The 15,655-nt window shown below is 44.6% G+C and overlaps 1 protein-coding gene across 1 annotated transcript in view; it reads left to right on the forward strand.

Moving 5' to 3' along the window:
* The first annotated feature begins 3,101 nt into the window (after positions 1–3,101).
* Positions 3,102–15,655, forward strand: part of ELP3 (elongator acetyltransferase complex subunit 3) — a 170,224-nt gene continuing 157,670 nt past the window's right edge. The window contains exons 1-2 of the mRNA XM_064710079.1: positions 3,102–3,209; positions 6,997–7,096. Coding sequence (XP_064566149.1) covers positions 3,182–3,209; positions 6,997–7,096 — 128 coding nt within the window. The 5' untranslated portion in view covers positions 3,102–3,181. The remainder of the gene's footprint in view (positions 3,210–6,996; positions 7,097–15,655) is intronic.

Below are 15,655 nucleotides of genomic sequence, written 5' to 3' on the forward strand. Positions count from 1 at the left end.
AATAGAACGATGCTATTAATATGAATTTAAAAAATTGCCCCTTTTAAACTGGTGTTTTTCCCTCCTAGAGTCGATGTTTTGCTACCATCCACCGCTGAGGGAGCACGGCTTCCTCAAACCCGCGTGGTTCCTCTCAGGGCGGATCCCAGCACCAGCGAGAATTTAGGAACGAGACCCTGGGGGGGGGGGGAATTGGATTTTAAAGGGGAAATAGGATGATTCCACTACTGATAATTTCAGAAATTGTCCCATTTTAATAGGACTTTTCCCTCCTGGAATCGATGTTTTGCTACCATCTCGCGCTGAGGGGGCGCGGCCTCCTCAGGCCCGCGTGATTCCCCTCAGGGCGGATCTCAGCGCCGGCGCGATTTTGGGAACGAGATCCCCGGGACAACTGGGTTTAACGGGGAAATAAAACAGTCCTACTATTATGAAATTCAGAAATTGACCCTTTTAAACTAGTGTTTCCCTCCTGGAATCGATATTTTGCTACCATCTAGCGCTGAGGGGGCGCGGCCTCCTCAGGCCCGCGTGATTCCCCTCAGGGACGATAACAGTACCAGCGGGAATTTGGGAACGAGACACCGGGGAAAACTGGATTTTACGGGAAAAGAGAACGATCCTATTATTATTAATTTCAGAAATTGTCCCTTTTAAATTGGTTTTTTTCCCTCCTGGAGTCGATGTTTTGCTACCCTCTAGCGCTGAGGGGGCGCGGCCTCCTCAGGTCTGCATGGTTCCGCTCAGGGCGGATCCCAGCACCAGAGGGAATTTGGGAACGAGACCCCGGGGAAAATCTGAATTTTAACGGGGAAATAGGACAATCCCACTACAAAGATTTTCAGAAATTGTCCCTTTTAAATTGGTTTTTTACCTCCGGGAGTCGATGTTTTGCTACCATCTAGCGCTGAGGGGGCGCGGCCTCCTCAGGCCCGCGTGATTCCCCTCAGGGCGGATCCCAGCACCAGCGGGAATTTGGGAACGAGACGCCAGGGACGACTGGGTTTAACGGGGAAATAGAACGATCCTATTATTGTGAATTTCAGAAATTGTCCCTTTTTAATAGTTTTTTTTCCTGCTCGAGTCGATGTTTTGCTACCATCTCGCGCTGAGGGGGCGCGGCCTCCTCAGGCCCGCGTGATTCCCCTCAGGGCGGATCCCAGCACCAGCGGGAATTTGGGAACGAGACCCCCAGGAAAACTGGATTTAACGGGGAAACAGGATGATGCCACTACTGGGAATTTCAAAAATTGTCAATTTTCAATCGGTTTATCCCTGCTGGAATCGATGTTTTGCTACCATCTAGCGCTGAGGGGGCGCGGCCTCTGTGGCTCCCCTCAGGGCGGATCTCAGCATCAGCTGGAATTTGGGAACGAAACCCCGGGGAAAAACTGGATTTTAACGGGGAAATAGCACGATCTCACTACTGAGAATTTCAGAACTTGTCCCTTTTTAATCATCAGCTGTAAGAGCAGCCACCAGGATGTTTTTATACCCTGGGAATGCTGTGTCCAGGTCCTGGGACAGGAGGAACCTGGAGCAGCTACAATAAAGATGGGGAAGGGCCTGGAGCATCTCCCTGGCCATGAAAGGCTGAGGGAGAAGGGGCTGTTCAGCTTCTGGAGGAGATAAATGGGAGGGAACCTCATCCCTGGGTGTCCCGGGGTGCAAGGGGTGCTCAGAGCAGGGCCCAGCAATGGCACCAGAGCCACGGGCAGGGAATGATCCCAGCAATTCCACCTGGACATGAGGAAGAATTTCAGCCCTGGACAGTGCCCAGCCCTGAGGCTGTGGAGTCTCCTCACTGGGATATTCCAGAGTTGTCTGGACACACTCCTGTGCTCTGGGATGGCCCTGCTGGATGGAGCAGGGATGTGGTACCAGTGACTCTGTCATCCTGTCCAGCCTGACCCATCCTGGGGCTCTGCAAATCTGCAAATTCTGTGGGGGTGTGAGTCTGAGATCCTGTGATCACCAGAGTCTGTGATTTCATGATTTTATGAGTCTGTGATTCCTTCATTCTGTGATTCTGTAATGCCATGATTCTCTGATTCTGTAGTTCTGTGATTTTGTGAGTCTGTGATTCCATGATTCCGTGTTTTCTGTGAGTCTGTGATTCCATGATTCTGTGAGACTGTGATTCCATGATTCTGTGATTCTGTGAATCTGTCATTCCATGATTCTCTAATTCTGTGAATCTGTAATCCCATTATTCTGTAATTTTGTGAGTCTGAGTCCATGATTCTGTGAGTCTGTGATTCTGTGAATCTGTAACTCCATGATTCTCTCATTCTGTGACACGGTGAGTCCGTGTTTTCTGTGAGTCTGTGATTCCATGATTCTTTGATTCTGTGAATCTGTAATTCCATGATTCTGTCATTCTGTGACTGTGAATCTGTAATTCTCTGGTTCTGTAATTCTGTGAGTCTGTAATTCCATGATTCTGTGATTCTGTGAGTCTGTGATTCCATGATTTTGTGACTCTGTGACTCTGAGATTCTGTCATCCTGTGACTCACAATTCCACGTTCTGCACTTCTGAGACTCTCTGTCGCTGTGATTCCATGATTCCATCATTCTACAGTTCTGGGAGTCTGTAATTCCATGATTTTGTGATTCTGACTCTGTGAGATTCTGTGATTCCATGATTCCATCACTCTGCAGTTCTGGAATTCTGAGAGTCTGTGATTCCATGATTTTGTGATTCTGACTGTGGCTTTGAGATTCCATCATCCTGTGATTCCACAAATCCATCATTCTGCACTTCTGAGACTCTGTGACTCTTGACACTGTGATTCTGCAATTCCTTGATTCCCTAAATTCCATAATTCCTTGATTGATTCCTCGATTGATTCCTTAATTGACTCCTTGATCCGCGCGACTCTGCCTTCACCTGACACCACAACTTTCCACAAACACCATCCAACCGAGCACCCACACTGGCAGGAGGACCGGGAGACCCCAACCCCCCTCCCCAAACCCAGGGTGACGCCCAGAACCCCCAAATCCCGAGATTTTCCCCCAAAATCCCGGGGGGTGTCCCCGCTCCCCTCTCGGTGCGGTCCCGGCGCCCCCCGGTGGATGATGGCGGAACCGCAATTCCCTTTACGGCGCTTTCGCGACAGCGCGGGGCGGCGTCGCTTTACGGCAGCGCAGCGGGCCAGGCCGCGGGATCCGCCAGGATGAAGCAGAAAAAGAAAAATGGGAAAGGTAAAAAATAAAACAAATAAACCTGAGGGGCTGGAGCGTGTCCGGGAGAGGGAATGGAGCCGGGTGAGGGAGATGAGGGGGTTCAGCCTGGAGAAAAGGAGGCTCGGGGGGCTCTGCAGGGCTCCCTGACGTGAGGGGACAGCCGGGGACGGCGTGAGGGGAAACGGCCTCAGGCTGTGCCGGGGGAGGGTTAAATTGGCTAACAGGAGGTTTAAATTGGATAACAGGAGGCTTAAATTGAATGACAGGAGGAATTTCTACCTTTAAGTGCTATCCAGAGCAGAGCTGCACAGGGAGGTGAAATTCCCCGGGGGAATTTCAAATCTCTGTGGATGTGGCACTTGCAGACACGGGCGGCCCTGGAATTGCTGGGAGTGTTTGAACTCCGTACTCTTTTCCAGCCTGAACCATTCCACCGTTCTGTGGCAGGAATTTCGATTTTAAATTTCAGTTTAAACTCTCTGGATGGCCCTGAGGGGAAACGGCCTCCAGCTGTGCCGGGGGAGCTTTAAATTGTATAACAGGTGGTTTTAAATTGGATAACAGAAGGTTTAAATTGGATAACAGGAGGAATTTATATCCTTAAAGGGCTGCCCAGGCCTGGCACAGGTGCTCAGGACAGGGTGCAGTCCCCATCCCCGGGGGAATTTCAAATCTCTGTGGATGTGGCACTTGCAGACACGGGCGGCCCTGGAATTGCTGGGAATGGTCGAACTGTGGAGCTCTTCCCCAACCTGAACCATTCCACGGTTCCGTGACAGGAATTCCAATTTTAAATTTCAGTTTAAACTCTCTGGACGGCCCTGAGGGGAAACGGCCTCGAGCTGTGCCGGGGGAGCTTTAAATTGTATAACAGGTGGTTTTAAATTGGATAACAGGAGGAATTTCTACCCTTAAAGTGCTGTCCAGAGCAGAGGTGCAGTCCCCATCCCCGGGGAATTTAAAATCCCTGTGGATGTGGCATTTGGGGACACGGGTGGCTCTGGAATTGCTGGGAATTGTTGAACTCCGTACTCTTTTCCAGCCTGAACTATTCCACGGTTCTGTGGCAGGAATTTCAATTTTAAATTTCAGTTTCAAATCCCCGTGGATGTGGCATTTGGGGACATTTGGTGGCCCTGGAATTGCTGAGAATGGTCAAACTCTGGAGCTCTTTTCCAGCCTGAACTATTCCACGGTTCCGTGGCAGGAATTCCAATTTTAAATTTCAATTTTAAATCCCCGTGGATGTGGCACTTGGGGACATTTGGTGGCCCTGGAATTGCTGGGAATTGTTGAACTCCGGAGCTCTTTTCCAGCCTGAACTATTCCACGGTTCCGTGGCAGGAATTCCAATTTTAAATTTCAGTTTAAACTCTCTGGATGGCCCTGAGGGGAAACGGCCTCCAGCTGTGCCGGGGGAGCTTTAAATTGTATAACAGGTGGTTTTAAATTGGATAACAGAAGGTTTAAATTGGATAACAGGAGGAATTTATATCCTTAAAGGGCTGCCCAGGCCTGGCACAGGTGCTCAGGACAGGGGTGCAGTCCCCATCCCCGGGGGAATTTCAAATCCCTGTGGATGTGGCACTTGCAGACACGGGTGGCCCTGGAATTGCTGGGAATGGTCGAGCTGTGGAGCTCTTCCCCAACCTGAACCATTCCACGGGTCCGTGACAGGAATTCCAGTTTTAAATTTCAGTTTAAACTCTCTGGACGGCCCTGAGGGGAAACGGCCTCGAGCTGTGCCGGGGGAGCTTTAAATTGTATAACAGGTGGTTTTAAATTGGATAACAGGAGGAATTTCTACCCTTAGTGCTGTCCAGAGCAGAGGTGCAGTCCCCATCCCCGGGGGAATTTAAAATCCCTGTGGATGTGGCACTTGGTGGCCCTGGAATTGCTGAGAATGGTCAAACTCTGGAGCTCTTTTCCATCCTGAACTATTCCACGGTTCCGTGACAGGAATTCCAATTTTAAATTTCAGTTTAAACTCTCTGGACGGCCCTGAGGGGAAACGGCCTCGAGCTGTGCCGGGGGAGCTTTAAATTGTATAACAGGTGGTTTTAAATTGGATAACAGGAGGAATTTCTACCCTTAAAGTGCTGTCCAGAGCAGAGGTGCAGTCCCCATCCCCGGGGGGATTTAAAATCCCTGTGGATGTGGCATTTGGGGACACGGGTGGCTTTGGAATTGCTGGGAGTGTTTGAACTCCGTACTCTTTTCCAACCTGAACTATTCCATGGTTCCGTGGCAGGAATTTCAATTTTAAATTTCAGTTTCAAATCCCCGTGGATGTGGCACTTGGGGACATTTGGTGGCCCTGGAATTGCTGGGAATTGTTGAACTCCGGAGCTCTTTTCCAGCCTGAACTATTCCACGGTTCCGTGGCAGGAATTTCAATTTTAAATTTCAATTTTAAATCCCCGTGGATGTGGCATTTGGGGACACGGGTGGCTCTGGAATTGCTGGGAGTGTTTGAACCCCGTACTCTTTTCCAGCCTGAACCATTCCACGGTTCTGTGGCAGGAATTTCGATTTTAAATTTCAGTTTAAACTCTCTGGACGGCCCTGAGGGGAAACGGCCTCGAGCTGTGCCGGGGCAGCTTTAAATTGTATAACAGGAGGGTTAAATTGTATAACAGGAGGAATTTCTGCCCTTAAAGTGCTGTCAGAGCAGAGGTGCAGTCCCCATCCCCGGGGGGATTTAAAATCCCTGTGGATGTGGCATTTGGGGACACGGGTGGCTTTGGAATTGCTGGGAGTGTTTGAACTCCGTAGCTCTTTTCCAGCCTGAACTATTCCACGGTTCCGTGGCAGGAATTCCAATTTTAAATTTCAATTTTAAATTTCAATTTTAAATCCCCTTGGATGTGGCACTTGGGGACATTTGGTGGCCCTGGAATTGCTGGGAATTGTTGAACTCCTGAGCTCTTTTCCAGCCTGAACCATTCCACAGTTCCGTGACAGGAATGTGAAAAATGCATGTATTTTATGATTGGCTTTTTGCAAATATTCAAATTAATATTAGATATGTTGTGTTAGAAAGTAATGCTGGATTCATTCTCTTAAGTAGCGTGGTAAATAGAGTTTTAGGTTATAAAAAATGTTCAAATAGAAACAGGATACTTTTTGTAAAGAAAGGACTGAGACAGCAGCCCCAGGACACCAAAAACCTTCAGAGATAAAGAATTTATTGCCCTTTTATCAGAAGAAATGAATTTCTTCTGTCAGGACTCAGAGGAAGAAGCTGAGGATGAGCAGACAGAATCCTGAGTTTGAATGGAATTTGTGCATCATGGATGAGGTGTATGAATATGCAACAGGCTGTTGTTTTTAAGGGTTAATCCTTTGGTCATGTGTGTCCTTTTTCTGGCTTATTTTGCCCAGAAAAAGTTACCCAGACATCCATAACTCTTTCTTTTATTGTCTCATATTGTCCTAATTTAAATTGTCCAAATTATTATTACTCTAATTGCAATATTATTATAACTCTGATTGTATTAATACTATTATTACTCTGATTTTATTAATATTATTATTACTCTGATTGTACTAACATTATTTTTACTCCAATTGTATTCCTATTTTAATAACCATTTGATCACTATAAAACTTTTAAAATTTTAAAACCAAGCGATCGGCGTTTTTCACAGCAATTTCAAGCTGGGTTATGGCAAGCAGGAAAATCTCTAATTTTTCTCTGTTTTTGCCCCTTTTTTCCCAGGAATTTCAGGGTGGGTTATGGCAAGCAAGAAAATCTCTAATTTTTCTCTGTTTTTTCCCATTTTTTCCCCCATTTGTGGCACAGGGCAGCAGAGCCAGGCCGAGCTGATGGTGATGGCCATTGGGGACATCATAAAGCAGCTGCTGGAGGCTCACGAGCAGGGCAGGGACGTGGATGTCAACAAGTGAGTGAGGAACATCCTCAGCTCTCATTTTCTGGGAAAAAACCCCCAAAAATGGGAAATTCTGGGCTGGGAGTGAGGAACATCCTCAGCTCTCATTTCACTCCTTTTTCTGTGAAAAACCCCCAAAAATGGGAAATTCTGGGCTGGGAGTGAGGAACATCCTCAGCTCTCATTTCACTCCTTTTTCTGGGAAAAACCCCCCAAAAATGGGAAATTCTGGGCTGGGAGTGAGGAACATCCTCAGCTCTCATTTCACTCCTTTTTCTGGCATAAAATCCCCCAAAAATGGGAAATTCTGGGCTGGGAGTGAGGAACATCCTCAGCTCTCATTTCACTGCTTTTTCTGTAAAAATAACCCCAAAAATGGGAAATTCTGGGCTGGGAGTGAGGAACATCCTCAGCTCTCATTTCACTCCTTTTTCTGTGAAAAACCCTCCAAAAATGGGAAATTCTGGGCTGGGAGTGAGGAACATCCTCAGCTCTCATTTCACTCCTTTTTCTGATCAAAAACCCCCCAAAAATGGGAAATTCTGGGCTGGGAGTGAGGAACATCCTCAGCTCTCATTTCACTCCTTTTTCTGGGAAAAACCCCCCAAAAATGGGAAATTCTGGGCTGGGAGTGAGGAACATCCTCAGCTCTCATTTCACTCCTTTTTCTGTGAAAAAACATCCAAAAATGGGAAATTCTGGGCTGGGAGTGAGGAACATCCTCACCTCTCATTTTCACACATTTTCTGATCAAAACCCCCCAAAAATGGGAAATTCTGGGCTGTGAGTGAGGAACATCCTCAGCTCTCATTTCACTCCTTTTTCTGGTATAAACTCACCAAAAATGGGAAATTCTGGGCTGGGAGTGAGGAACATCCTCAGCTCTCATTTCACTCCTTTTTCTGTGAAAAACCCCCCAAAAATGGGAAATTCTGGGCTGGGAGTGAGGAACATCCTCAGCTCTCATTTCACTCCTTTTTCTGGGAAAAACCCCCCAAAAATGGGAAATTCTGGGCTGGGAGTGAGGAACATCCTCAGCTCTCATTTCACTCCTTTTTCTGTGAAAAACCCCCAAAAATGGGAAATTCTGGGCTGGGAGTGAGGAACATCCTCAGCTCTCATTTTCACACATTTTCTGATTTAAACCCCCCAAAAATGGGAAATTCTGGGCTGGGAGTGAGGAACATCCTCAGCTCTCATTTCACTCCTTTTTCTGTGAAAAAACCTCCAAAAATGGGAAATTCTGGGCTGGGAGTGAGGAACATCCTCAGCTCTCATTTCACTCCTTTTTCTGTGAAAAAAACAGCAAAAATGGGAAATTCTGGGCTGGGAGTGAGGAACATCCTCAGCTCTCATTTCACTCCTTTTTCTGGGAAAAACCCCCAAAAATGGGAAATTCTGGGCTGGGAGTGAGGAACATCCTCAGCTTTCATTTCACTCCTTTTTCTGTGAAAAACCCCCAAAAATGGGAAATTTTGGGCTGGGAGTGAGGAACATCCTCAGCTCTCATTTCACTCCTTTTTCTGTGAAAAACCCCCAAAAAAGGGGAAATTCTGGGCTGGGAGTGAGGAACATCCTCAGCTCTCATTTCACTCCTTTTTCTGTGAAAAACCCCCAAAAATGGGAAATTCTGGGCTGGGAGTGAGGAACATCCTCAGCTCTCATTTTCACACATTTTCTGATTTAAACCCCCCAAAAATGGGAAATTCTGGGCTGGGAGTGAGGAACATCCTCAGCTCTCATTTCACTCCTTTTTCTGGGAAAAACCTCCAAAAATGGGAAATTCTGGGCTGGAGTGAGGAACATCCTCAGCTCTCATTTCACTCCTTTTTCTGTGAAAAAAACAGCAAAAATGGGAAATTCTGGGCTGGGAGTGAGGAACATCCTCAGCTCTCATTTCACTCCTTTTTGTGGGAAAAAACCTCCAAAAATGGGAAATTCTGGGCTGGGAGTGAGGAACATCCTCAGCTCTCATTTCACTCCTTTTTCTGGGAAAAAACCCCCAAAAATGGGAAATTCTGGGCTGGGAGTGAGGAACATCCTCAGCTCTCATTTCACTCCTTTTTCTGTGAAAAACCCCCAAAAATGGAAATTCTGGGCTGGGAGTGAGGAACATCCTCAGCTCTCATTTCACTCCTTTTTCTGTGAAAAACCCCCCAAAAATGGGAAATTCTGGGCTGGGAGTGAGGAACATCCTCAGCTCTCATTTCACTCCTTTTTCTGTGAAAAACCCCCCAAAAATGGGAAATTCTGGGCTGGGAGTGAGGAACATCCTCAGCTCTCATTTCACTCCTTTTTCTGATCAAAAACCCCCCAAAAATGGGAAATTCTGGGCTGGGAGTGAGGAACATCCTCAGCTCTCATTTCACTCCTTTTTCTGTGAAAAAAACCCCAAAAATGGGAAATTCTGGGCTGGGAGTGAGGAACATCCTCAGCTCTCATTTCACTCCTTTTTCTGTGAAAAATCCCCCAAAAATGGGAAATTCTGGGCTGGGAGTGAGGAACATCCTCAGCTCTCATTTCACTCCTTTTCTGATCAAAAACCCCCCAAAAATGGGAAATTCTGGGCTGGGAGTGAGGAACATCCTCAGCTCTCATTTCACTCCTTTTTCTGTGAAAAACCCCCAAAAATGGGAAATTCTGGGCTGGGAGTGAGGAACATCCTCAGCTCTCATTTCACTCCTTTTTCTGATATAAAACCCACCAAAAATGGGAAATTCTGGGCTGGGAGTGAGGAACATCCTCAGCTCTCATTTCACTCCTTTTTCTGTGAAAAACCCCCCAAAAATGGGAAATTCTGGGCTGGGAGTGAGGAACATCCTCAGCTCTCATTTCACTCCTTTTTCTGATATAAACCCCCCAAAAATGGGAAATTCTGGGCTGGGAGTGAGGAACATCCTCAGCTCTCATTTCACTCCTTTTTCTGGTATAAACCCCCCAAAAATGGGAAATTCTGGGCTGGGAGTGAGGAACATCCTCAGCTCTCATTTCACTCCTTTTTCTGTGAAAAACCCCCCAAAAATGGGAAATTCTGGGCTGGGAGTGAGGAACATCCTCAGCTCTCATTTCACTCCTTTTTCTGTGAAAAAAACCCCAAAAATGGGAAATTCTGGGCTGGGAGTGAGGAACATCCTCAGCTCTTATTTCACTCCTTTTTCTGTGAAAAACCCCCAAAAATGGGAAATTCTGGGCTGTGAGTGAGGAACATCCTCAGCTCTCATTTCACTCCTTTTTCTGTGAAAAACCCCCCAAAAATGGGAAATTCTGGGCTGGGAGTGAGGAACATCCTCAGCTCTCATTTCACTCCTTTTTCTGGGAAAAAACCCCCAAAAATGGGAAATTCTGGGCTGGGAGTGAGGAACATCCTCAGCTCTCATTTCACTCCTTTTTCTGGTATAAACTCCCCAAAAATGGGAAATTCTGGGCTGGGAGTGAGGAACATCCTCAGCTCTCATTTCACTCCTTTTTCTGATCAAAAACCCCCCAAAAATGGGAAATTCTGGGCTGGGAGTGAGGAACATCCTCAGCTCTCATTTCACTCCTTTTTCTGTGAAAAACCCCCCAAAAATGGGAAATTCTGGGCTGTGAGTGAGGAACATCCTCAGCTCTCATTTCACTCCTTTTTCTGTGAAAAACCCCCCAAAAATGGGAAATTCTGGGCTGGGAGTGAGGAACATCCTCAGCTCTCATTTCACTCCTTTTTCTGTGAAAAAAACAGCAAAAATGGGAAATTCTGGGCTGGGAGTGAGGAACATCCTCAGCTCTCATTTCACTCCTTTTTCTGGTATAAACTCACCAAAAATGGGAAATTCTGGGCTGGGAGTGAGGAACATCCTCAGCTCTCATTTCACTCCTTTTTCTGATCAAAAACCTCCAAAAATGGGAAATTCTGGGCTGGGAGTGAGGAACATCCTCAGCTCTCATTTCACTCCTTTTTCTGTGAAAAACCCCCAAAAATGGGAAATTCTGGGCTGGGAGTGAGGAACATCCTCAGCTCTCATTTCACTCCTTTTTCTGAGAAAAAAGCACCAAAAATGGGAAATTCTGGGCTGGGAGTGAGGAACATCCTCAGCTCTCATTTCACTCCTTTTTCTGTGAAAAACTCCCCAAAAATGGGAAATTCTGGGCTGTGAGTGAGGAACATCCTCAGCTCTCATTTCACTCCTTTTTCTGTGAAAAACCCCCAAAAATGGGAAATTCTGGGCTGGGAGTGAGGAACATCCTCAGCTCTCATTTCACTCCTTTTTCTGTGAAAAACTCCCAAAAATGGGAAATTCTGGGCTGTGAGTGAGGAACATCCTCAGCTCTCATTTCACTCCTTTTTCTGTAAAAATAACCCCAAAAATGGGAAATTCTGGGCTGTGAGTGAGGAACATCCTCAGCTCTCATTTCACTCCTTTTTCTGGGAAAAACCCCAACATGGGAAATTCTGGGCTGGGAGTGAGGAACATCCTCAGCTCTCATTTCACTCCTTTTTGTGATCAAAAACCACCAAAAATGGGAAATTCTGGGCTGGGAGTGAGGAACATCCTCAGCTCTCATTTCACTCCTTTTTCTGTGAAAAAAAACCAAAAATGGGAAATTCTGGGCTGGGAGTGAGGAACATCCTCAGCTCTCATTTCACTCCTTTTTCTGTGAAAAACCCCCCAAAAATGGGAAATTCTGGGCTGGGAGTGAGGAACATCCTCAGCTCTCATTTCACTCCTTTTTCTGGGAAAAATCCCCCAAAAATGGGAAATTCTGGGCTGGGAGTGAGGAACATCCTCAGCTCTCATTTCACTCCTTTTTCTCATCAAAAACCCCCCAAAAATGGGAAATTCTGGGCTGGGAGTGAGGAACATCCTCAGCTCTCATTTCACTCCTTTTTCTGTGAAAAACCCCCCAAAAATGGGAATTCTGGGCTGGGAGTGAGGAACATCCTCAGCTCTCATTTCACTCCTTTTTCTGTGAAAAACCCCCAAAAATGGGAAATTCTGGGCTGGGAGTGAGGAACATCCTCAGCTCTCATTTCACTCCTTTTTCTGTGAAAAAACCCCAAAAATGGGAAATTCTGGCTGGAGTGAGGAACATCCTCAGCTCTCATTTCACTCCTTTTTCTGAAAAACCCCCAAAATGGGAATTCTGGGCTGGGAGTGAGGAACATCCTCAGCTCTCATTTCACTCCTTTTTCTGGAAAATCCCCAAAAATGGGAAATTCTGGGCTGGAGTGAGGAACATCCTCAGCTCTCATTTCACCTTTTCTGTGAAAAACCCCCAAAATGGGAAATTCTGGGCTGGAGTGAGGAACATCCTCAGCTCTCATTTCACTCCTTTTCTGTGAAAACCCCCAAAATGGGAAATTTGGGCTGGGAGTGAGGAACATCCTCAGCTCTCATTTCACCCTTTTTGATAAACCCCCAAAAATGGGAAATTCTGGGCTGGGAGTGAGGAACACCTCAGCTCTCATTTCACTCTTTTTCTGAAAAACCCCCAAAAATGGGAAATTCTGGGCTGGGAGTGAGGAACATCCTCAGCTCTCATTTCACTCCTTTTTCTGTGAAAAACCCCCAAAAATGGGAAATTCTGGGCTGGGAGTGAGGAACATCCTCAGCTCTCATTTCACTCTTTTTTGTGAAAAACCCAAAAATGGGAAATTCTGGGTGGAGGAGGAACATCCTCAGCTCTCATTTCACTCTTTTTCTGTAAAAACCCCCAAAAATGGGAAATTCTGGGCTGGGAGTGAGAACATCTCAGCTCTCATTTCACTCCTTTTTCTGTAAAACCCCAAAAATGGGAAATTCTGGGCTGGAGTGAGGAAATCCTCAGCTCTCATTTCACTCCTTTTTCTGTGAAAAACCCCAAAAATGGGAAATTCTGGCTGGAGTGAGGAACATCCTCAGCTCTCATTTCACTCCTTTTTCTGGAAAAACCCCCAAAAATGGGAAATTCTGGGCTGGGAGTGAGGAACATCCTCAGCTCTCATTCACTCCTTTTTCTGTAAAACCCCCAAAAATGGGAAATTCTGGGCTGGGAGTGAGGAACATCCTCAGCTCTCATTTCACTCCTTTTTCTGATTTAAACCCCCCAAAAATGGGAAATTCTGGGCTGGGAGTGAGGAACATCCTCAGCTCTCATTTCACTCCTTTTTCTGTGAAAAACCCCCCAAAAATGGGAAATTCTGGGCTGGGAGTGAGGAACATCCTCAGCTCTCATTTCACTCCTTTTTCTGATCAAAAACCCCCAAAAATGGGAAATTCTGGGCTGTGAGTGAGGAACATCCTCAGCTCTCATTTCACTCCTTTTTCTGATCAAAAACCCCCAAAAATGGGAAATTCTGGGCTGGGAGTGAGGAACATCCTCAGCTCTCATTTCACTCCTTTTTCTGTGAAAAACCCCCCAAAAATGGGAAATTCTGGGCTGGGAGTGAGGAACATCCTCAGCTCTCATTTTCACACATTTTTTGATTTAAACCCACCAAAAATGGGAAATTCTGGGCTGATTCCTGCAGGCTCTCAAATGGGAGGGATTTTCTGAAAAACTCCACAAACTCTCATTTCTTTTTTATTTTTCCCTTTTTTCCCCCATCCCTCACTAATCCCAAATCCATCAAAAAAAGGAGACATTAATATAGAAATAATAATAAATCAGATTTTTTTAGCAATGTGTTACACCTAAATTCATTTATAGAAACTTCTTTGTTCTTCAGATTTCTGGATAAAAATCCTGAATTTTTTATATGAATAAATTCCTTTTTCCCTTATTTATCTGGAGCAAGAAATCTTGAATTTGTTGTTTACAGGGATTTTTTCTTTATTTATTTATGTGGAGTAAGAAAACCTGAATTTTTTGTTTCTAAGAATTTTTTTCTCCTTTATTTATGTGGAGTAAAAAAGGCTGAATTTGTTGTTTATAGAAATTTCTTCCTCTTTTATTAATGTGGAGTTATAAAACCTGAATTTATTCTTTATAAAAATTCCTTTTTCCTTTATTTATGTAGAGTAAGAAAACCTGAATTTTTTGTTTCTAGAAATTTCCTCCTCCTTTATTTATTTATGTGGAATAAGAATTCCTGATTTTGATGTTTGCAGGAATTTTTTCTTTATTTATATGCAGCAAGAAAACCTGAATTTATTCTTTATAGAAATTTCTTTTTCCTTTACTTTTTTTGAGTAATAAAACCTGAATTTGTTCTTTATAGAAATCCCTTCTTCCTTTATTTAAGTGGAGTAAGAAAATCTGAATTTTTCACTTACAGAAACTTTTTCCTTCTTTATTTATGTGAAGTAAGAAACCCTGAATTTATTCTTTATAGAAATTCCCTCTTTATTTATTTGGAGTAATAAAAGCTGAATTTGACATTTATAGAAATTTCTCCCTCCTTTATTTATTTGAAGTAAGAAATCCTGAATTTATTTTTTACAGAAATTCCTTTCTCCTTTATTTATGTGGAGTAAAAAATCCTGAATTTTTGTTTACAGAAATTTCTTTCTCCATTTATGTGGGGTAAGAAATCCTGAATTTGTTACTTAGAAAAACTTTTTCCTTTTTTATTTATGTGGACAAAAACTCCTGAATTTTCTTTATAGAAATTCCTTTTTCTTTTATTTCTGTCGAGCAAAAAAACCTGAATTTCCCCACTTTATTGCCATAATTACAAATTTATTCCTTTAAATCCTGCCAGGAATTCCCTTGGAGGTGAACTCAGCTCCAGGCTGAGTGTAGGCTTCAATTAATCCCATTAATTAATTAATTAAACATCAAGCAGAAATTATCCCTCAAAATGACCCAGCAGGAGCCTGGAAAAAAAATCAGGAAAAAAAAATCCAAATTTAGGGGAAAAACCACAGAAAATTAAAAAAGCACTGACACAGAAAATAAAAAATCACTGACACAGAAAATAAAAAATCACTGAGAGCTGTGATTGAATTTTGGTGTTTGCTCACTCACTGGTTGTGTTTAATTCTCTGCCTGCATCTCTGTGGCAAATATGGAAACCAGGGCAGATTTTGGATGATTTTTGGTGAATTTTGGGTGTTTTTTGGGTGATTTTAGTATTTTTTGGTGATTTTTTGTGGCTTTGTTTGCAGCTGAAGCCCAAACCTTCAGGCCCAGCTCTGAGTTGAATTTTGGTGTTTGCTCACTCACTGCTTGTGTTTAATTCTCTGCCTGGATCTCTGTGGCACAGATGGAAACCAGGGCAGATTTTGGTTGATTTTTGGGTGATTTTTGGTGAATTTTGGGTGTTTTTTTGATGATTTTTTGTGGCTTTGTTTGCAGCTGAAGCCCAAAACCTCAGGCCCAGCTCTGAGTTGATTTTTGGTGTTTGCTCACTCACTGCTTGTGTTTAATTCTCTGCCTGGATCTCTGTGGCAAATATGGAAACCAGGGCAGATTTTGGTGATTTTTGGGTGATTTTTGGTGAATTTTGGGTGTTTTTTGGTGATTTTGGGTGGTTTTGTTTGCAGCTGAAGCCCAAACCCTCAGCCAGGTGAGGAAGCTGGGATTGGATTTTTGGTGTTTGCCTCACCTGCAGCTGGGTGTGTTTAATTCTCTGGGGCAAAGATGGAAAAGAGGCAGATTGGGGAGATTTGG

This window comes from Zonotrichia leucophrys, chromosome 3, assembly GCF_028769735.1.
Source record: "Zonotrichia leucophrys gambelii isolate GWCS_2022_RI chromosome 3, RI_Zleu_2.0, whole genome shotgun sequence".
Taxonomy (NCBI): domain Eukaryota; kingdom Metazoa; phylum Chordata; class Aves; order Passeriformes; family Passerellidae; genus Zonotrichia; species Zonotrichia leucophrys.